This window comes from Molothrus aeneus, chromosome 23 (assembly GCF_037042795.1).
Source record: "Molothrus aeneus isolate 106 chromosome 23, BPBGC_Maene_1.0, whole genome shotgun sequence".
NCBI classification, from domain to species: Eukaryota; Metazoa; Chordata; class Aves; order Passeriformes; family Icteridae; genus Molothrus; species Molothrus aeneus.
Genome location: NC_089668.1, coordinates 7,094,965 through 7,116,600, shown reverse-complemented (window position 1 = coordinate 7,116,600; position 21,636 = coordinate 7,094,965). Strand labels below are relative to the sequence as shown.

At 45.1% G+C, this 21,636-nt stretch overlaps 1 protein-coding gene across 1 annotated transcript in view; it reads left to right on the top strand.

Annotated features, from left to right (window-relative positions):
• Nucleotides 1-21,636, top strand: part of EPB41 (erythrocyte membrane protein band 4.1) — a 76,184-nt gene that overhangs the window by 46,864 nt on the left and 7,684 nt on the right. Inside the window, exons 16-22 of the mRNA XM_066564848.1 lie at nucleotides 1,571-1,627; nucleotides 1,739-1,783; nucleotides 2,535-2,597; nucleotides 5,573-5,764; nucleotides 7,665-7,700; nucleotides 18,945-19,415; nucleotides 20,620-20,748. Of these exons, the coding sequence (XP_066420945.1) occupies nucleotides 1,571-1,627; nucleotides 1,739-1,783; nucleotides 2,535-2,597; nucleotides 5,573-5,764; nucleotides 7,665-7,700; nucleotides 18,945-19,415; nucleotides 20,620-20,748 (993 nt within the window). The remainder of the gene's footprint in view (nucleotides 1-1,570; nucleotides 1,628-1,738; nucleotides 1,784-2,534; nucleotides 2,598-5,572; nucleotides 5,765-7,664; nucleotides 7,701-18,944; nucleotides 19,416-20,619; nucleotides 20,749-21,636) is intronic.

Sequence of the window (21,636 nt, the reverse complement as noted above, 5' to 3'; positions counted from 1 at the left end):
GGGCAGTCGGGTATTGGTGGTTGTAGTCAAAGCAAGTGCAGCCTGCTGATAGATGGTTAAAAACACTGGCAAGAGCTGCATGTGATCATGGAACTAGAGTTCAGAGCTCACCCATGGCCAGGCTGTGCCCCCTGATTCCTGGTATGACAGCAGGAGTGAATTCCAGTGAAATCAGTGATAATGGATCTGGTCTGCAGCCCAGCGCCAGAATGTTTTTCATCTTGGTAGGCTTTTGCTGGGAGAGCTGGTAATACAATGCTGCAAATTGGACTAAAACTTTAGTTGAAAATGGCACTGGTGAGACCTTGGGGAGTTTATTGTTTAAATTCAGTACTTTTAACTATTATTTGATCTTTCTACAAATGTCTGAGTTCTTTGCTGGGGTTGATACATGTGTGCTGTTCTAATAAGTTGAAATAATGTGCAAAATTATTGCTGATGTTACAGTGTCCTTAATATTCAGCAGATATTACTGACTTATTGAAACCTTATGGTGGTGCAGAGGAAGTGTTTGCCTTGAGACAGTTTCCACATACTCCAAATTTAGCTGTTCTCAGCACTGCTGGAGCCACATAATTCTGAACATTTCACACAGTGGGTCTTCTGTAAGCATCTCCAGGGAAGATTCCTATTAATTAAGGTTTGGAGATGGAGGTGAAGAAAGGGCATTTGCTTCAAAAACTTCCATGACCTGTGTGAACAGTAATTTTTAAATGAAACTGCTGAAGGGAACTTCAGGTTGGCACTGTGGGGTGGGAGTCAGAGCACAGAGATCCTGCCCTGCTGTTCCTGCCCAGCTGCTCCCCCTCCCTCATGTTACACTGAGAACAAGGAAATTTTACTTATCCCATCTTACTTATTGTAGGTTTTTTCCTAAATGCTTAAACATTAGATTTTTCTTCCTCTTTAAACATAGATGTGGGAGGAAAATGTGGATTTGAACATACTAAATTTACTGTTTCTCCAATGGAGCTGCATCACTTCTTTTAACACCCACTGATGCTTTTGCCTTCAGAGTATGTGGCAATCTAGTTTCCCTAAAATACTTTACTTAGAGTGTTAAGACAATCTTGGCTCTCTACTTATGGACAGGAAAGAACCTAATTTGTGATGTTAGGCTTGGTTTTGTGGCTATGCCTCTTCTTACTGCCTCCTCCAACATAATACCTGCGATACAACCAATAATTTCTGGTTTTGAGAAGGTCTGTGTTAATTTGAGTATGTTGCTTTGTTTGGATTTTCACTGGGAGATCCAGCTGCAAATGCCATTTGAAAACATTGCCTGACCAGCCTACTGTGAGTGGGAAGCCCTTCTTCAGAAGCACTGGAGAGCATTGCTTTCAAATACAAATAATTCTCAAGATGGAGGAATTATTTAACATGCCATTGACTAACAAAGTGCTGGGGAGCTGCTGTGTCATTAATCCCTGCCCAGGGCTGCATGTTGGTTTTTGCATGTTCCCCCAGCACTCCAAAACCAACTTTATGCAGCTGTGTTTGAAACTAAATGGTTTCTTGAAACAAATCTACTAACAAGAAATGTTTTTACCAATTTATTTCCTAAATGTAGGTGAGGAAAACACACATTGAGGTCACAGTCCCCACCACGAATGGTGCCCAGCCCCAGGTTTGTGCTAATAATTCAGTTTAGGTTGTTCACTTTTTTTTCCCAAGGTTCAATGTAGTTAAATGAACCAACAACTTTTTTTTTTTTTTTTTTTTTATCACTGCCCAACAGCAGCAGCCTGCAGAAAAAGAGGAAGAGCTGATAAGAATGAGGAAGGTTAGCCATTTTACCCTTTCACCAAATTTGACATATCATTCATGCATATGTAACTTGTTTAAAAAGACAGTGCTCCAATTTCCTCATGGGCTTTGGGTTGGGGTGTTGGTTTTCTTTAAACTGTCAAGTACTTGATCTGAAAATCGATAGCTTTTTGTCCCATAGATAAGCTCATTGCTGAAATTATGCATGTTGAATGTTCAAAAGAAACACACGTGGTTTGATTTATGAAATTTCTTCTCTGTAACAAATTTAGTTACAAACTAAATGTAGCCTGCATTGCAGGAAATGCGAAACAAAAATCAGGAGAAAACCTCTTTGGTATTGATTAAGTAATAGGGAAACATCCAAGATGGGAAAGTGGTTAAGGTGCAGTTGCTATGCACGTTGTGCTCGTAAAAGTCCCCCCAGGCAGTGCAGGCTCGAACTCAGGGGTGGGCCTGCATCTCTCAGGAGCGTGGTGAGGTGACTGTGCGAGGCTTCCACAGAAAAGCAGGAACTGTGTCTTTGTGGCCAGAGCCAAGGCCCCCTGGGAGCTGTCTCTTTAAAGGACTCATTACATCTCCCATTCTCCATGAGCCAGACCCCCATTCCCAGCGGGAATTCCCACCCCATGCTGCCACAGCGCTGCACTCCCAATGCTGAGTTAACTTTTTAATTTGCCGATTTATCAATCCCACAAGACCAACGTTTTAATTTTTTGTGCTTTTTTTGTTTTGTTTTGTTTCCCCCTTTTCTTTCATTTTCACAGAAGAGATCAAAGAGGCTAGATGGTGAAAACATTTATATCAGGCATAGCAATTTAATGTTGGAGGTTTGTATGAACTTGAAGCTTTATTTGAGTTGCACTTGCTAAACCTTCTGCATCTGCGCTGAACTTCTTCCTCTTCTGCTGCTGCCATTGTTTTTGCATGCTCTTGCATGAAAGACCTTTTGATTTGGTTGATTTTTTAATTATGCTTCTGCATGGTGACAGTCAACATGATGATGTGCAGGCCTTCTTCCTCTTCTGACTTTCATTCTCTCATACCTTCCCAAAATACATGATTGGCAGTGCTCAGATCTGCTCTGGGACCCGCTGGCTGCTCAAGGGGTCATGGATTGTAGTGCTGGGCTCATTTACCAGTTTTTCAGTGCTTGAAACAAATTATTTTCCTGGGGGAAAAGCCTGTGAAAATATAAAATTCAGGATAAGCTGCTGGTGAAGTTGGGGCACATTGCCTAGAGCAGCTGTGGTTGCCCCTGGATCCCTGGAAGTGTCCCAAGGCCAGGTTGGATGAGGTGTGGAGCAAGCTGGGATAGTGGAAGGTGTCCCTGCCCAGGGCAGGGGGAGAATGGGATGGGCTTTAAGTTCCCTTCCATCCCAAACCATTCCAGGATTCTGTGAAATTGTCATCTCTGTGATGTCCAGGTCACCACAATGTCCGTGTTGCTTCAGGCAGGAGGGATCTTTTTGGATGCTGCAGTGGCGTTTGCAGCTTTTTCATCCTCTTCCCAGCCATTTTTGGCCTTGCATCACCTCATCACCCCTGGGCCCCATCCTGCCTTAGTGCCAGGTCCCTCTGGATCTGATAGACAGGCTCAGTGGTCACAGGTGGCTTATCCTTCCACGTTACAGCTCCTCCCTTTGGATTTGGGAGCCCTTTCCACTTGTTTTCACCTAAGCTCAGTCTCAGAACAGACCATGCCAATCATATATTTTATTTTCTTTAATACACTCTGTTATGGGAGATGTTTTGTGACTTCTGATAGTCTGGTCCTGTGTTACATGTTTCTACTCAAACTTGCAGCACCAGCAGCTCATAGGGTTTCCCTGGTGGTATCTCTTGAAAGTGGAGTGTACTAACTGCCTTCTCATCAGAATGTTCAAAGTATTGCAGCTTCTGTGTAGGTTTCTTGGGGTTTGTTGTTTTTGGGGGGGGGGGTTTTGTTTGGTTTTTTTTTTGGTTTTTTTTGGTTTGGTTTTTTTTTTACTGCTACAACTTAGAGCTTTGAGTGACAAGTGAAGGGTCTGCACATGATAGGCAGAGTTCAGCTGCCACCCGAGCGCTCAGAAGACCACGCCTGTTGCTTTTTCACCCAATTCAAACAGCTCCAATTTCCCAACCCCAAACAGAGCTTTGTCATTGCTTCTAACCTCTTTTTTCCCCATCAGTGCAATACTTGACTCCAAGCCCTTTCTGTCTCCACTCCCCTTCCCACAGTTCTGTTGCAGGTGCTCCAGCCCTCCCCTACAATCAGGCTGACCCAGCAGCTCACCCCCTTTATTCCCTTTATTTTTTTAATCCATGCACTTGGCAGATCAGATATTTTCCTGGCAGACCTCACCTGAAGCTGCCTGGTGATTTTACTGAAAGCCTTTTAACACTCCACATGCACCAGCTTTCTGCAGAAAGGGTGAAACAGGAGGAAAAGGGTGACACTGAGCAAGCTAGTTGCTCAAGGTGCTTCCCAGATCCGGCTCCAGATAGCTCCTCGTGGCTGTGGCTCCTCTGCCAGCCCTCCCAGGCCTTGTTCCTGTGCAGTAGTGGAAAGCCAAGGTGGTCCTTCTCTCTTCTCTGAGCCAGGAGCACCTGTAGGGTTCTTGGACCAGGCAGGGATTTGCCCCAGAGTCCACAGCAGACTAATTTCTACTTTTTTTCCCTACCTAACAGGCACTTGCCTTATACTTTCATTCAGGATAGAAGCCAAAATTTGTTATTTTCCCCCCAGAACTGTGCCAAAAAAAGTAAATATTGTTAAAGAGGCATTTGGGGTTTAGCCCTGTGGGGAGGGAGGGCGGTGTGTCCTCGGTGAGTTGCAGAAATGGAGATTTTTGGGAGGGCCCTCCTTTAGGGATGCATTTGTTGTCCCATCTTCTAAAATCGATGGGCTGAGTAACACCTAAAAGCACAAAAAGAGTGAAGTTTCCTGGTGATGCTTTTACTGACCTTGATTTCCCCTTTTCTTGCTGCTTTTTGGCCCCATCCTGAAAAGTTGTTTCCTGTCTGCAAAAGCTTTCTTTTCTATAGCCTCTGGTTTGCTTGCAAGGAAGAACTATTTTTAACAAGTTGACTTGCCTTGAAGTATGTGTGTTTATGCTGTAAAATGGCATCACACAGTAAAAATCTGACTTTTTCCAGATGAAAAGTTTCAACAGGAGTTTCTTGATTGATCCAGCATAAAATAAATTTTCAGTTTGATTTTTTCCCCCCAAAAATTATCTCATCTTTGTTTCTGAAGTCTAAAACGGCCTATGATAGCTCCTGGAGGGATGAGATGAGAGGGAGTGGAAAAAATGGTAATGGGATATTCTGGAAACAAAGATAATTTCTGCTAGGAAAAAAGAGAAACAGGTATGAAGCGAGTAAATAAAATTGAGAAAGTATTTTCTTTATCATCAATTGTATTAATAACTGGAAATACTCAGGCTAGCAGAGGATAAAGAAAGCAAACCCACAAAATTTAAAGATGTTAAATTAAATAACCCAAAGAAACATAGTTTGGCAACTTTAAAAAATCCTGTTTGGGGAAAATCCATGATATTCCAGCTCAGCTGTCACCTGGTTTGGTGTAGCTTGAGATGAAACACTGGCATGTCCCGCTGCTGGACAAGACCCTGTTCTGGGGTTGCAGTTTATCCTAATTAAAAAAACAGGAGGAGAGAGGATGCTCCCTTTGTGTGTTTGCAGTGTGAGCACAGTTTGGGAAGTTGTCAGTAGATCTGCTGAGTGCAGCTTTGCTAAGCACAGCTTAGGCAGTCCTAAGTCTCTCCATGGCCCTTCACTTATCCTGTCCTTTTGCTGATAGGATCTAGATAAGACCCAGGAAGAAATAAAGAAGCACCATGCCAACATCAGTGAGCTGAAGAAGAACTTCATGGAGTCCGTCCCAGAGCCTCGGCCCAGTGAGTGGGACAAACGTTTGTCCACCCACTCCCCTTTCCGCAGCCTCAACATCAACGGGCAGATTCCCACGGGAGCGGATGGAGTGAGTACCTCGGCACGGGCTGTTCCAAGGGCAGCATTGCACTGTGGGACTCGCCTCCCCTTAGCTTCTGCTTATTTTCAATTTTAATAGTTAGTATTGACTTGTAACATGTAGAATGTTCTCTGAGAGAATCGAAACTCTAGTCCTAGTATTAAAAATGTGATTTTTTGGTAGGGAAGGATGTAAGAATTCCTTAACTGGTATTGATGCTACGTTTCCTAGTGTTGCTGTCAATGTCAGATGCTAGAGAGCACTTCCCATGGCTGGTTTGGGGACTGGGTCATTCCTGGATCTCCTCAAAATGTGGAAAAAACCCTGACAAACCCAATATCCAAAAACCTAAATTATTACTTCAGAGATAACATTGGAGATAACCCAGCGGAGAAGCACTGGGATGGGATGATTTTTCCAAAATCACTTTATTCTCTAGTTAATCTGGTATGTCATTGGGTTTAGACTTGCATTAGGAACTCCAGGTGCTGATCTGCTATGGAGGCTTTGAGAAGACTCCTTGGGTGGCCACAGCAGGGCTGTTCAAACATGATGAGAATCTCCCTTCTTCCAGGAACTGTGTGTTAGTAACCACATATACTCACAGTTACTCTGCTAATTTCCTTAAAGAGGTAATTTTTCAAGGAAAAACCAGTCACCAGCTGGTTTCTTCTTGGCTAACAGACACCTCTGTGTCATACTGGTGGCAACTGGCTCGTATTTGGAGTCTGTGAGTAAAACTATAGTTAGTGCCTGTGGTAATCAGTCTTTTAAGTGGTAAATGCAATTTTTTATTGCAACAGAAAAATTGCATTCTGACTGCAAATGGTGGTAATTGAAGACTCTCTTAGTTGAAAGCCCAGTTTTTCCCCTTCCTTCCCACAGCCCTGCAGATGAACTAGTATTTCATGTTCAAACAAGGCAGATATTTATTAATCAGGAAATAATCTTTCAGTAGATGGAGGGTAATTGTAACATGTACAAGGGGTTTAACACCAAGTTTACTACAGGCTCCTCAAAGCTTGGAGTAAAGCCAAGACAGCTAAAGGGCTTTTTGCCTACTAGAAAATGAGATCTCCAAAATGAACTTACTCAGGGTTGGTTGTTACAGAATCTCAGAATGGTTTCCATTGGAAGGGAACTTAAAGCCCCTCCAGTCCCACCCCTGCCATGGGCAGGGGCACTTTCTGCTTGTCCCAGGTTCCTCCAAGCCCCATCCAGCCTGACCTCGGTCACTTCCAGGGATCCAGGGGCAGCCACTGCTTTTGTGGGTTACCTGTCATCGGGATTACCCTGTTTAACACATGGATAGACTTCACCCTCTGTGGCTGAGCCTCAGCGTAGATTCCTCAGGAGTGTGGGCAGCAGAGCTCTGCTCAGTGCCCAGTGGGTGGGACGGAGCTGAGGCTCTCAAGCTCTACAACTGCAGTTCAAGAATGTTATCCTTGGTTTTTATGAAGAATTTCTTGCAAGGTGACCACACTGAGACCTTGGAGGGCTGCTGGTTACCATAACTGGATGGTGTGGGCTTCTTCCACCTAAGGCGGCAGTGGGTCTGCAGCACTGCAGAATTGGTTTCAGCCCTAGATTTGCATTTCTGGAAGTTCCTTCTTAATCTGGTCCTCTTTGAAAAGATCTCACTCTGAGGTTGCTATGTCCTGCTATGAACCTCCAGAAATGCATCTTCTGCAGGCACTGACCGGGGAGAAAGTTTTCCCTCACCTGCATGTGTTGAAGGATCATAAATCAGATGGTAATTAAGGATTGTAAAGCATGGTGCAAAGCCATTGCTCCTGTTCATGATGGTGCTTTCACCCTGCCTTAGTGGCCAAAGGGTTTTTTGCCAGAGGCCACTTCTCTGCTATTTTCCTGTATGTTTTGTTATGAGACAACTGAACCTTAACACGCTTTGTGTGTCCAGGTCAAGAAAGTCACTGTCCCATCTTCTGAGAGACAGGTTGGTGGGCTTGAGGTAAAGCTGCTGCTCTGATCTGTGCTTCTGAACCAGACTTGCTATTGCAATGGCACCGAGCAAAAACTCAACAGCAGCTGCTGGATAACATTTTTTTTTTGGCTACATGAAGTAGTTTCATAACTCACACCCAGAGGACTTTGGCACTGCTGCAGCTTTTGCAGCTTTCAATTTTTGCTTATTTTGGTGCATGGCTGGTTCAAAAAAGCTGCATGACCAATATAACTGTGTATTCGGGGACAAAAGCAATTCTGAAAATTTAACTGTTCCCTGTTCTTTTTATGTTGTCTTTCTTTCTTTTTTTTTGTTTGTTTGTTTTGGTTTTTTGGGTTTTTTTGTTTTGTTTTGTTTTGTTGTTTTAATGATCATGTTACTCTTGCATCTTATATTTTATTTTGCTGCCCAGTCTCCCAGCTACTTTCTCCCGAATTCTCACCACTTAGGGGTGTGCAAAGAATCTGTCTCAAAATACCGCACTGACCAGCGGAGGTTGGCTCAGCTGAGGGAGCTTAGAGCCAAGTTTTTCCTGTCCTAAGTACACTTGGGTTTGACCAGGGCTGGCAAACTAAAGGGATGTAGACTTACTGAACAGCAACATTCCCACAACCTTTCCTTTCTTCAGCAGAAGTGCTGAAGCCCTTGCATGGTCCTGTGTGCTGATTTACTCATTCTGGGTTTTTATTGTTCTTTAAACTCCAGAAACAAATATGCTAAAACACAGAGCAAAATTCCAGGAGTATGCACTGCTCCTACTGCCACCCTGCCTGCTCCATGTGTGGGATTTTTAAGATTTACAGTTTTTCACTTGTTCAATAGAATTTTCAAACCAGCTGTAATTTTGATACTCCGGTCAGAACTTTGGAAAAGCATTTTGTATCTGCTCTTCAGTCTGGCTGTTCCATGGGATTTTCTAAACGCTGGGTTTTATGGGCACTGTAGATTAGGATAGCTGTCAGAGACCACATTTTGTACTGCACCATTCCTGTTTCAAAATGCTTCAAATGCTTTTCTCACCATTCCAGTTCCAAAACACTCTGGAAGATTTTGGGCATCCACTTTTCTGGGAGGGCAGGCATCAAACACCCATGATCCTGATGCAGATGTTGATGAGCTCTGCAGAGAGAACATGGTTCTATAGCTCCAGGGCTGGTGTGACGCAAGCCACCAGCAGCTCTGCTCCCCAGGGCAGTTTATTTTATGTTGAGAAGAGCTGCCCTAATGCTTTGCACATCTCCAAGTGTCATTTTGGGCACTTTCCATCTGTCATTTTTGTTCATCTCTCTCTGTCTTTCTTGATCTTCTACCACGAAAGCAGACACGGGAACGGCCTCTGTTAGTACAGGATGAAGACAAACTAAAAGAGCAGGAGATACCTACTGAGACAGCCTTTCCCCGGCCAGCAAGTGAAGCAACTCTTCCAAAGGTTTCTATTGCAATCCCTGAAGAGCAGAAATCACTCAAAAAGTGTCAGCTGTACTCTAGCGTTTTTCCTTCTCCACGTATTCCCTTTATGATGTCCTTCCTCCTGGTTATAGCACTGACTGTTTGGTGGCTGCTCTTTCTCTGAGTGGCAACAGGGTCATGTTGAAACCTCAAGACCAAAGCTCCTGAATTTCTGGGCTGTAGTCTCTGCTGCATCTTCTTTGTCCTGGTTTTTGATCTCTGTATTTGGCTGTCCCTGGGAGGGACACCCCGTGACTGTCGTGTTAATCCCACTGTATGTCCTTGTGTGGCTGTGATGGGACCTAGCAGGAGTGGTCGTGGATTGCCAGGTCCATTCTGAAGTTTCCTATGGTGCAAAAGCAAATTCTTTGAATTGTGTTCCTATCTGCTGCGGGAGAGCAGATGGGTGGAGGAAATCCTGAGAGGAGAGTCTGGTTTCCCAAGCCCCTGAAGACTTCCCATGGGAATTGCTGGAGAATTGCTTTTAAGCTTGTTGTTTTAAATGTAAGATATTCACAAGCTGAAGAACATTTGACAATGATCTAAAGTATGCTTTACAGGAATCTGCTGAATCACAGAATCCTGGAATGGTTTGGGGTTGGAAGGGCCCATAAAGATCATCTCGTTCCCCCTCTGCTATGGTCAGGGAACCTTCCCCTGGACCAGGTTGTTCCAAGTCCCATCCAACCTGTCCTTGAACAATTCCAGGCATGGGAATCCACAGCCTCTGTGGGCAACTCTCTAGGAAGAGGTTGACTCTCTAGGAAGAACATTGGAATCTAATCCATAAACACTAAATTTCTAGGAAACTCAGATAGACACTTAAATAAAAAGTACTGGTTCTCACTGCTGCTCCTGGTAATGAGTTAGGGACAGGGTCTGCCTTTCATTTTCTAGTGGGGGAAACCTGTGACAAGGTATCCCAGCTTCCCTCTCCATCCCTATTCTCACATCCAAGAAAATACATAGTGTTACAGGAGAAAACTCATTGCAAGGAGATATTTATTGTAAACATAGATTAGTATTTTTTTCTTTTAGTCTGAAGGACTTTGTGCACTTGGAATGTGTTTTATTTAATTTGTGTGGAACTAGATGATGCATGTTTGCTTAGGTCACAGAGATGGAGTTACCTGTTGTTTGAACATTCCCTCTGTTGGCAAGTTGGCTTGGCCACATCAGGACACACTTCTAATGTTAAAGCCCTCGATTGTTTTTGACTTCTTTAACCAAACTGTTGCATGCCGCTCGTTGTTTATTGCCTACAATGTGTCTGGATGATGCTCCCGTTTATCCAAGTTATCCTGCCTGAGCTGTGTGGGCTCCAGCCCAGCTAGACTGAGCAGAGCTGGTTTGTGAACTGGAGGGAAGGTGGGACTTCGTGTCTAAGGGGTTTCTTTTCTGTAAATAGTAACAATGGAGCTGAGCTGAGCCCCCCATTTCTCCTTTCAGCACTAGTCTGTGTTCTCCTGTGTCCACTGGAGGACTGGACTGGACACAGTCACTCTGAGAATACCCCCCAGTGTCACCAGTGGTGGCAGCTGCTCCAGCAGCATGGAAGAGAAAGGAGCGGGCCTTTATTACATGGACTAAAATGTGTGAATATATATAAATACCTGTATTTATAACTCTTTCTAGATCTGTATCTGTGTGAACGGTAGTATTTAGGAAGCTAGCAGATAAACTGGAAGGAATAAGGTAAACATGGCATGTGCTGTCTGGTCTGAGGGTCCATGGGGTATCATGGGCCACTTGAGCCACCTCTTGCTCTTGAGGTACAGGTTGAGGTGCTAAATGCTGTCTCAGAAACTTAGGTTGCTAGTGAAATCCTTTGTTTTAATCCCACAGGAATCCTTCCAATTCCTCTCGTAACCTGCTCTGATTAGTTCACCAGTTTGTGCCTTTAGGACTTTGTTTTGTGAGGATGCTGATTTTTCATTGGAAAATATTCCTCCCTTTTTAATACACTGCCTTTAATACACAGTCTTCCTCCTTTGGCACTAGGAAGTGTTGAGGTCTGAGGCTTGTTGTCCAGGTGTAGTCTGGTGTGAAGGAACGTGCTGGCAGGCTGTGTCCCTGAATCCTTGGAGCATCCCTAGGAATGCACTTGGACTCCAGCAGATCTGATGTGGAGTTTAGGAAGATGGAGGTGGGCCCTGGAGAGGAGAGGTGAGGGAGGATGCTGGGATGCCATGTGCTGTGCAGAAAATGCAGGGTGGAAGAAGTCAAGGGATACTTGTGGTTGGCATTCCCTGCCTGCATCTCCTTCCCAAAGTGGTAAACAGTTGTGATGAAGAACAGGGATTGTTTGTTCTCCCCAGCCTGGTGTGAAGAGGGAAGAAACAGGAGTTGTTTGGATCTCTCTGTCCATTTTCTGTCCATATTTCCTGGAGTTTGAACACATGTGTTTCCTTCCCAAAGCCATCACTTGGAATCACTGCCTGGGATGCTGCAGTGAGCACTGCTGAGTTTCTTCCATTTCTGATCCAGTGACAAGAACTTGGAAGCCACATTGGTGGCTTTGGCAAAGCCATGGTTTCTATAGCTCTGTCACCCACTTTCAAAGGACCTGAATTCTAAAACTTTTTGTCCAAAGCAACCTTAGGCCAGAGTGCTCAGGGTGTCTCATCCCAGTGGGATAAGAGATAGGCTCTGTCACCTCTACTCAATTCTTTAACTCTTTAATTCAAGTGGTCTCTTTCTCTCTTTTTAAATCTTGAGAGAAGGCTGGTTGGCATCAGCAAAAAAACCTTGGAAACTTTACACTCTGAGAATGCTCAGGAACATTTTTGCAATTTATATACCAATTATCACTGCAGAGTATAAAGAAATTGAACAAATGCTTTCTATATCTCTGGCAGTTTAGAGGCCAGTTATCCATATTCATCCAGGTAGATCTGATCCCTCCTGAGAGAGGAGGCCTGTAACTTAGTAGGAACAGAAACCTCATCTGTCCAATGCCCCAGGGATGTGCCCACTGGGCAGACCCTTTCCCAGGCGCTCCTCTGCTTTTTTCCCTGTTTGCTTGTGATGCAAAGGGAGTGACAGTCCATGGCAATCCACGTAAGGTCTCATTCCTGCACATTCTGTATCCCGTTTGTGCACATTCCATATCTTTTACACCTTGGTGCTCTGGTTTCCCCCTTTTCCCATGATGTCAGCACAGGATGCAGCTCCGAGAGGAGGATTTTGTGAGTCCTGCTGTCATCCCTGTGCACAGGGAGAGCTGATTGGCTCTAGTGCTGTTTAAAGGCTGAGATCTCAGGGGATCTATAAAAGAACCAATACATGAACTTCATTCCTATTTTCCTCAGGAACAAACTTGCTGGGAACACCAGCAGCTCCTGCCTGCCTGCCCCGACACTGGCACCTGTTGACATGGGGATTCATGCACTCTGTTCAGCCTGGCTGGTGCAGTGCCAGGCTTTGAGTGATGGAGGGCTGAGTTATCCCTCGTGCAGGGAAGCTGTAAGTGTCTGCGGCATGTAACCTCATCCAGGCTGGCATGAGAAATCCTGGTTTTTCAATGTGACCTGCTGCAGAAAATGTCATTCTGGTGACTGGCACACTGGTGACACAGGCAGGATAAGTCTGCCAGAAGTTTTGTCCAGTGTTTTGTGGTGTGGGCACTCAGCTCTCTGATGCTCTTTGATGTGTGTAGGATCCTGCTGGGAGCTGTAGAGTGTTCAGTGATTCCCATCGCGATATTGACGGTTGGCTTCATAGCCACTTCCTGAATCTCCTTACCCAGATTCCACCTCTTTTGGACACCACCTAAAACACACAGGAGTTTCTTGTGCTTTCTTGCTTTAGGAGAAAGTGGAAGCCAGTATTCTGAAGCAGCAGATGTGCCAGAGCCAACCGCTTGGAACTCAGATTCAGCTCTGAGGCTCTGCTGGGTGTGGGGCTCTGTGTTTGATGATACTTGAGGTCTTCATTGCTGTAAAACAACATCTCTTTTCTTTTTTGACTGCTGAAAGGGAGCAGATAAAGAAGGGTGTTGCCTGCATCTCCTCCCACCTTCTGCCTCGCTCGGGGAGTGATGGAAGGTGAGCTGAGGACTCTCCATGGGCAGCTCAGTCAGGGCAGTGTTCAGCCAAGACTGGCTCCCCTCTCTTGTTTTCCAGTAACTAGTGATGACTCTAAAGAGTAGGTATTCCATATCTCCCTCCTATTCTGAAATAATCAGTAGAGGATGATTTCCTCAGCACGCAGGGAAGTAGTTTGTGTTTGGAGGAATGAGGCTTGGCTGTACCACCAGCTCCTGGAAGGTTATCATAGAATCATGAAATACCCTGGGTTGGAAGGGACCCACGAGGATCATCAAGTCCAGATCCCAATGGTTATGGGCAAAGTCTTTCACTTCACATCAGTGTTAGTAATTTATCACTCTGAGAATTGTTTCACTGGTTTATTGGGCTTTCTTTTTTCCTTGCCATGAGTTGATGGTGCTTGTTCTGACCTATGGGATGAGGGAGGAAGCTTTCTGGATAAATTCAGCCCAAGAAAGCATTATAGATTCATGCAGAAGCTCCTCAGTCTGTACTTATTGGTGGGTGACGCTGGAGAACCTGACAGAGGTGATTCCTCTTGTGTCTCTGTTTGCATCTGTTGTGGTTTGTGGGGCTGGAGAGAAAGACAGGCCTTGGTTTGGGCCCCTTTGGGATCTTTTAGCAGCGGTAGACAGTCTTGTTAGCCTAGTCCTGTGGGGACTAGAAACACTTTTCTTTTTTTACCTAAAATGCTCTTTTGGAACACTTTTTTGGTTTTGTATTTTTTCTCAGATTTTTCTTTGTAAATATGTACATTTATCCATTAATAAATGTTATTGCAAATCAGATTTTTCTTTCCACTGCTTATTAACCAAAAAAGCTGTATATGATCTGTGTTAATGACTTCTTGAACTAACCTTCAGTATTCCTTTCTCAAAGCAGGAGCCATCAGACTGAGTCATTGCTGATGGCATTCAGAGTGTAGGGTCTGTTAGACACTCTTGGGTGTGGGCTGGGTGCTCCTGGGGAGAGGGAGTACACAAGGCTGCAGCTCTAAGATCTCAAACTGACCAGAATAATTCAATTGAGGATTAAATCCAGCTTGGTTTAAGACAGGCTTTGTTTGCAGGAGTCCTCTACCAAGTGCTTAATGTCACTCTAGCACCTTCTCCCTCTTCGCTTTGGAGACTGTATGGTAGGAAAAATCAGTTGCAGAAAGTTGTTTTGAGAGCAGAAGTGAGGCAGGTTCTGCACAGCTACAAGAACCTCTGTCCCACCTGGTGTGTTAATCTGGGGACAAAAATGCTCCTTTTGGGTTTTTTAAGTGAAGAAACCACATTCCTAATGAACCACCGTTCCTCAGCTCAGTGATACAACACGAGCTTCTAGTGGATTTTTTCTGGTTGAAGCTCAGGTTGTGTCAAGAGTCAATTTTAAGTCCCGAGTTTTTCAGGATTACAGGAAGGCAGATCTGGCTGCTCATAATGCCAATTCCTGAGATGAGAGTGGCATCAAGGCAGAGCTGTAACTTCGTGTCTTGGTTTGAAAAGACGGGTGTCTGTTAAGGAAGGCAGGAGTATCCCTTGAAATGAGAAATGTAAACACCCTCCCTCCAAATTATTCTAATTTTGAAATTAAGAGGCTCTCAGGCAAAGATATGGGACTAGGAATAACAGTTCCTTATTAGAGAAAAACTATATATTAAAAAAATAAAGATAAAAATAAAAATGCTGTAATACAAAACAAAGCAGTGCCAGAGTGAGAGCAGGCCCTGGCACGCTGTGGGTCAGGGGGTGGCACAGCCCCATCCCATGGGGGCTCAGCCCTCCTGCAGTGCCAGCTGTGGCTCTGCTGGAGCAGGGATCCTGCACAAGGGGGGAGTTTTCCTCTGCAGCTCCAGGGCTGCTGGAGATGGGCCTGGGCTCCCTCTGGCCATGCAGGGCAGCAGAAGCTGCTCCTCTGGCAATGCCCTGGGCAAAGGCTGCTGTGCTGTGCCAGGCTCACATTGGATCCAGGCAGGAATGCTTGGCTCCTGCCCTGGGCGCAGCATCTCCCCATGGGATGCTGGAATTGGATCAGCCCTGCAGGGACACTCAGTGGCCATGGACAGCAGAGATCTCCTGCAGGGAGGATTGGCTGGGGGAGAGATCAAGAAAACTGCCCCAAGAACAACAGAGAACTGCCCAGCTCTGACACATGGGGACAGGACACACAGCCCCAGCCACATCTTGCAACCTAAGACACCTCATTTATGGAATGAGGGAAGTGGAATGAGCAGCACAAAATTGATGGCATTTATAAACACTGACTTTATCCCCTCTTTTTGCCTGCTGCTGGTGCACTAAGGCAGCTCTTGCAATGCCACTGCTTTGTTCTCTGCAGAGGGATTTTGGAATAAAGAGCCCTTCATGCGGCCGTACCTGTCCCACAAAAGAGATGGGAAGGAGACCAGTGGGGGTGGGCAGAGGAATCATATTGCCTAACAACCTCATTTTGATAATTTAAGTCTTCATCTTGAGGTTGTTTCATGTTGCCCAGACTTTGATACAACAATTGGAGGTAATTGCTGTGTGTTGTGTAATATATTGGATTCTTGTTCATGACAGAGTTTAGTCTTTTGAAGGTTTGGGCACACAGTGTGTTTTCTAGCATTGCTTTAACTTTTGGTCAAAATCTCTTTTATCTGTCTGTCATCTGAGTAGGCTGGTCAGGATGTTGTGATCAGATCAATTGCAGTGAGAAAATCCATGAAAACCACAAATCCATAGGTAATGTCCATCCTTTTCAATGCCAGGGTGTTTGAACAGCTTCTGAATATTTTTAACTTTTACCTTAAGGTAAAGCAGTTTGGTAAGGGAGTGGCAGGTACTGTAAAATAAGGATCTCTTGTTTTCTGCTTTATAATACTTTTTACCCAAGTGCTTTGCCAGCTGTGAGATTGAGCATCAGTTGATCTGGGAGCGCTCTCTGGTGAGTGTGGTTTGCTGCAAAACAACATCATCTCCTTGTGCATCCCTAGACAGTCACTCTGAGCCTGTGAGCTTCTGTGGATCCTTGTTTGGGGATAACCTAATAACAGCGTCAACAATTCCATTGCCATGCTGGAAAAGAACAGGACTGGGAAGTATTAACCAGCTGGGATTCCTAGCCTTTCCATGTGGTGGTTGTAGGTAGTTACTGTGCACTATAAATTCATGGTTTTAGCAAGTTTTCTTTAATGTTAACTGGCAGTTGACATAATTTTAGCACTCCTTAAGTTTTCTGCAGGATAGTAGTCTGATTTGGGATGGGAGTAATGGAATATTCAACATAAAGAGGCAGCAGCATGAAAAAAAACATCCACTCTGACAACACAGGGCAGCTGAGTCATACAAATAGATACTGATCCAAAACAGCAGAGTCTTGAAAAAATGCAAGTAAACAAATTTATACAAAACCATTTTTTGAGAAAAAGAAATCCTTTTGGCCACTGGTGTCAAACATGAAATTGAGCCTGTTATTAATTTATCCCCAGTCTGAATTATTGTGCGTCACTTCATTGCTATGCTTCAGCCGTATCTTCAGAGGCACAAAGATTTGTATTTGAAGGGTGGTGCATAAGGTGCATTCATGTCTGGGTCAGTTTGTTTCTTCTGGGGCATTGCATCCTGTCCTGTATTTAATTTACTCTGTGTTTGACTGCTTTGTGCTTGATTTAGGCCTCAGTGGTTTGGGGCTATGTCCCTGGAAATGAGTAGTTGGCAGTCCAGGCACCTCTCAGGTTTCCTGGGTCTCAAGGTGAGCTTGGAATTCTGCAAATCTGAGCCCTAAATAGGTATGCTTTGGCATTTGCAATTTTAAACAAATCTTGATAAGATCAGAATTTGTAACAGATGCTGAAATTCCTATGGGGGAGTTTTACATAGATAACTTTATTTAGAAATTAATACCTTCCCATTAGTTTATCTTCTTAATAATAATAAGTGGAATAGGAAGGCAAGGCAATAAGTGTTTCTGATCAGTTGATCTTATCAGGATTTCATTCTGTCTTTCCAGCTTGCATGTTTGCTGCTGCACTTGGCTCTACTGGCGACGAGAATACGCGCGGCACAGGCTCCTTTCCAGCTCTCCCTTCCTTTTTGCATCTGTCATACAAGATGCTTCCAAATGCAAATTATTTTATCTGTCTGTGAAAGGGAACTGGGAGGTTGTTTTGACTGTATACAGATTTTTGCCTTTTAAATACATCAGTGTTTGTGTAGCTGCTTTATCTTCTTTGTTTTATCTGTGATTCTTCTGTTGGCTGAGTAGTGCTCCAGCTCTTACATAAGGAAATCTCATCCTAAGGCGTATTCCATTAAACCCCAGAAGATGAGATGTGTCTTCTCAAAGTCCCATGAATATTTTGCAAGGTTTAGCATCTATAATTTAGGGAAGGTCAGCATATTGGCAGTATATAAACTCAAGTTTTAAACCAACAAGACATGGCTCTACACAGCTAACAGCCCATTCATGTTCTGTTTTGTGGAATATTGCAATGTAGAGTCTTGCATTAGGAAATGAGGGTGGGATCTGGATATGATATCATAGAATATCCTGAATGGGAAGGGACCTGCAGGGAACAACCAGTCCAGCTCCTGGCCCAGCCTAGACCCCCCAACAACCCCAGCCTGGGCATCCCTGGAGCTCTGGCAGCCTTGGGGCCGTGCCCATTCCCTGGGCAGCCTGGGCAGTGCCCAGCACCCTCTGGGGGAAGAGCCTTGCCCTGAGCTCCAGCCTGAGCTGCCCTGGCCCAGCTCCAGCCGTGCCCTGGCTGCTGTCCCTGGCCCAGGGCAGAGATGGGAGCTGCCCCTCGGGAGGAAGCTGCAAACTGCCTTGAGGTCTCCAAGTTTCTCCATGTTTGGAGAAACATGTGGAAGGGTTTGGTTCAGAAATAGCCTTTCCCTGTGAGCGCAGTCTGACCTGCCTATCTCAGTGCTGGTTGCTCTCCCTCCATTCATATTAAATGCATTTTGCTAAGCAATATCCCAACAACTTAAGACAAGCACAAGAGGCTGGAAATTCTAATAAATAGAAATCTTACAGCTAACCTGTCTACAACATAAAGAAGCAGAGAACTGAAAAATACCATGAGAAATGGGGGAAGAGTAATTTCTTGAAGTTATACCTTTTTTAAAGCATCTATTTGTTCCTTCATAAAGCAGCTCCTGTTCTTATCCTACCACTGAGCTGTGCTGTGGGAGGAGGTCAGTCAATGTGAAAGCCTCTGGGGTATAAAAAATGAATCATACCAAATAACTCACAGGCTTCAGGCCTCACATTTTAAGCATAAATTGGAGTATTTTTGGTTGCCCAGGGAATCTTGTTAGAAAGTGAGGCAACAGTTTCAAGGAGTTAAAAGCAGAATCAGGATGGTTTTAGTGGGTTTTGTTGCCCATGGAAGTTTTGGATGTGTACAAGTCCCCTCTTGATACACTGATTGATACGCTGAAATTATTCCAAACTGAGCAAAAAGTGCATAGTGGTGACTCTTCCTCTAGGTGCAGAGAGTATTCATATTACTTCCTTAGAATTTAGGAGAGTGGATTATTAATGTACCAGGAAGGCTGTGTCAATAATGCACTGGGTACAGCACAGAGGTTTTCCAGGGTCCAGCCCCACTGTTGCATGTGTTACTGGAGATATGATATACGATAAGAACCTGATGTTTTACCTTGATGCCTTCTGACCTCCTGCTCTCCTTAACTCCCTGCTCTCTTTCTCTCTCTCTCTCTCTCTCTCTCTCTCTGGCCCTTTTTGTGTATCCATTTCTTTTTAGAAAATGAGTGACTTTCTCTCCCAAGAGGATGTGGCTGCAGTGGCAGAGTGGAGCAGTTTTAACACTGGCTTTGCGTGGGAGGGCTCAAGGCAGTCGGTAGTTTTTAGTGAGACTCCAGTGCCACCCGCCTCACAGCCTTCTGCCAGCTGGCACTTTGGTGCTTCCTCCCTAAGCAGCAAGGAGGAGGAGAAAGAGGAGAAGGAGCAGGAGGAGGCGGTTCCCAGCCGATCCGCCCGCGAGGAGGACCTGACATGTGGAAAGGGGGTTTGTGTGGATGTGGAGAAGGACTCGGAGCTCTCTGAGCTGGAGCCCCACCCCAGCCCTGCCACACTTCCCCGTCAGCCCTGGGGAGGAGACGAGGAGGAGGTGGCAGAGGATGGCGAAGACAGTTTTGACTTTAGAAAGCCACATGGCGAATGTCCCAACCCAGATGCTCCTAACAGGCTGCTGGAGCTCATTCGCTGCTTCCAGGTAGTGAGCCCAGCTCCTGCACCCCACACCCCGGCTGCCTTTGGAGTGGGAACCCAAACACTGCAGCAAGCAGATGCCACAGACCCACAGAGGAGTTGGGTTTGCTTGGCTTGGACTCGTGCTTGGAGCTAATGAGCCGGTGAATCTCCCACAGTCAGTGCAATAAGCCCTTCTCAATTTATCTTTGAATTAAATACGAGCCACTGTCAATTTGTCTTTGCATTAAAAAAGACTCCCTCTCAATTTATCTTTGCATGAAATGCAGTTGCCACAGTGCAATGCCCTTTGTTCTTCTTGGATTGAAGCATCCTGTGGCATTCCCACAAAAAGGCAATATTTAGGCTCAAAAATTGTGTCATTTTAGCTCCTTCAAGGATTTTGCTGGCCCCAGCTGGACTGGCAGCTGACTCTCAGCACAGCAGAGCAAATTTGAGGTGCTGTCCAGTGTGTCCCTTTGTGCACCCCACTGTGGGAGGGATTTTTGCCTGCTCCAGTGTTGATGTTGCTTTTGATTCAACAGATGCCTGTTCCCCACTAATGATCACAGTGGCATCTGGCAGGGTTGGGGATGGTGGCAGAAATCGAGCCCTCTGGGAAAGCACTGGCTCTGAACTCACTCTGTCTTCTTCTGGAAAATCATCAGGTGTTGGAACAACTGATTTCTCTCCACCCTTATTTTTCTTCCTGTTTTATCTGACATTGATTTAATAAAAGTTAAAGATCTGATGAGGATTTTTCATAATGCAGTGTTACTCTTGAGGTCAGGATAAAGCTGCTCAACTGTGATAAATTCCTTGTGTGCCCAGGGCTGGTATAATCCTGACACTGGCATCACCAGATGAGGGTCATCTTCTCCTAGCAACTGGCAATGAGCTTCTGGTAATTAGAAAGTTAAGAATCAGTGGAGACAGCATCTGTGGTGTTGTGACACACCCATTAAACCCTTAATGCCTGGTTTGGGCTGACCAGAGTCCACAGTGTGGGGAAGGGCTGGAGGAATTTACTGCCTGACTAATCCTTACGCCTGATCGCTGCCCTTGGAGCAGTGTGGTGTTCCAGAGACTTAAACCCAAAGATTTCCAGGCTGACGTTGGTTCCCACAGTACTTTTATCAGATCAGTGTCAGAACACTTGCCAGCAGCCCAGTCAGGATGCGGAGATGGGAACTGGCTGTTTACAAGATGTTTTTAACCCTGTCTCACAGCCCCCGCTCGTGAAGACACAGACTGTCACCATCTCTGACGTGTCCAGCGCCGTCAAAAGTGAAATTCCCACAAAGGAAGTCCCTATTGTCCACACAGAGACAAAGACCATCACCTACGAAGCTGCACAGGTAAGGTGTGTTCTGATGAGTTTCCTAGGGGCTTAATTAAACCCAAGTAAACATTTTGTTTCTGAATCCTCAGGATAAGACAGCAGCACCTGCCTGTCTCTGCATGTCTGGGTGCAGCACAGGCATTAACTGATGCTGTGGACGCTACTTCCAGGTGCATCTGGTATTTCTAGAGGAGCAGTGGTTTTGCTATCCCTGAAGAGTAATTATTTTTTCAAGATGTGCTTGCAAACAGAGTTTATCTTCAGCCACTGGTGGCTTCAGGATGTGGCTCTCTGTACAAAGTTAAGCTGAGTTGGCCTTTTTTTCTGCAATAAATGCCTTTTCTTATTTTCCCAGATCTGAAGAGGGTGTTTATGCTTCTTCAGAACTTGGTTTATAAATTATTTGGTCATCCTTAGGTTTCAAGACTGAAATGGTTGTTAAACACTAAATGTTCTGTATAAAATGCAACCTCAGTGGGTATGTGGTGACTGGAAAGTAAAAATCTTAGTAGAGCAGTATTACAAAGCAGAGGATATGCAGGTATGGATTAATTACTGTGGTTAAAATTAATCCTCAGTCTAAACCAGATTTTAATCACAGACTGGCAGAATGGTTTGGGGTGGAAGGAACCTAAGAGTTCACCCAGTTCTAGCCCTCTGCTGTGGGCAGGGACACCTTCCACTGTCCCAGGCTGCTCCAAGCCCTGTCCAACCTTGGACACTTCCAGGGATCCAGGGGCAGCCACAGCTTCTCTGGACAACCTATGCCAGTGCCTGCCCACCCTCCCAGGGAACAATTCCTTCCCAAGATCCCATCCATCCCTGCCCTCTGGCAGTGGGAGCCATTCCCAGTGTCCTGTCCCTCCATGCCTTGTCCCCAGTCCCTCTCCAGCTCTTCTGGAGC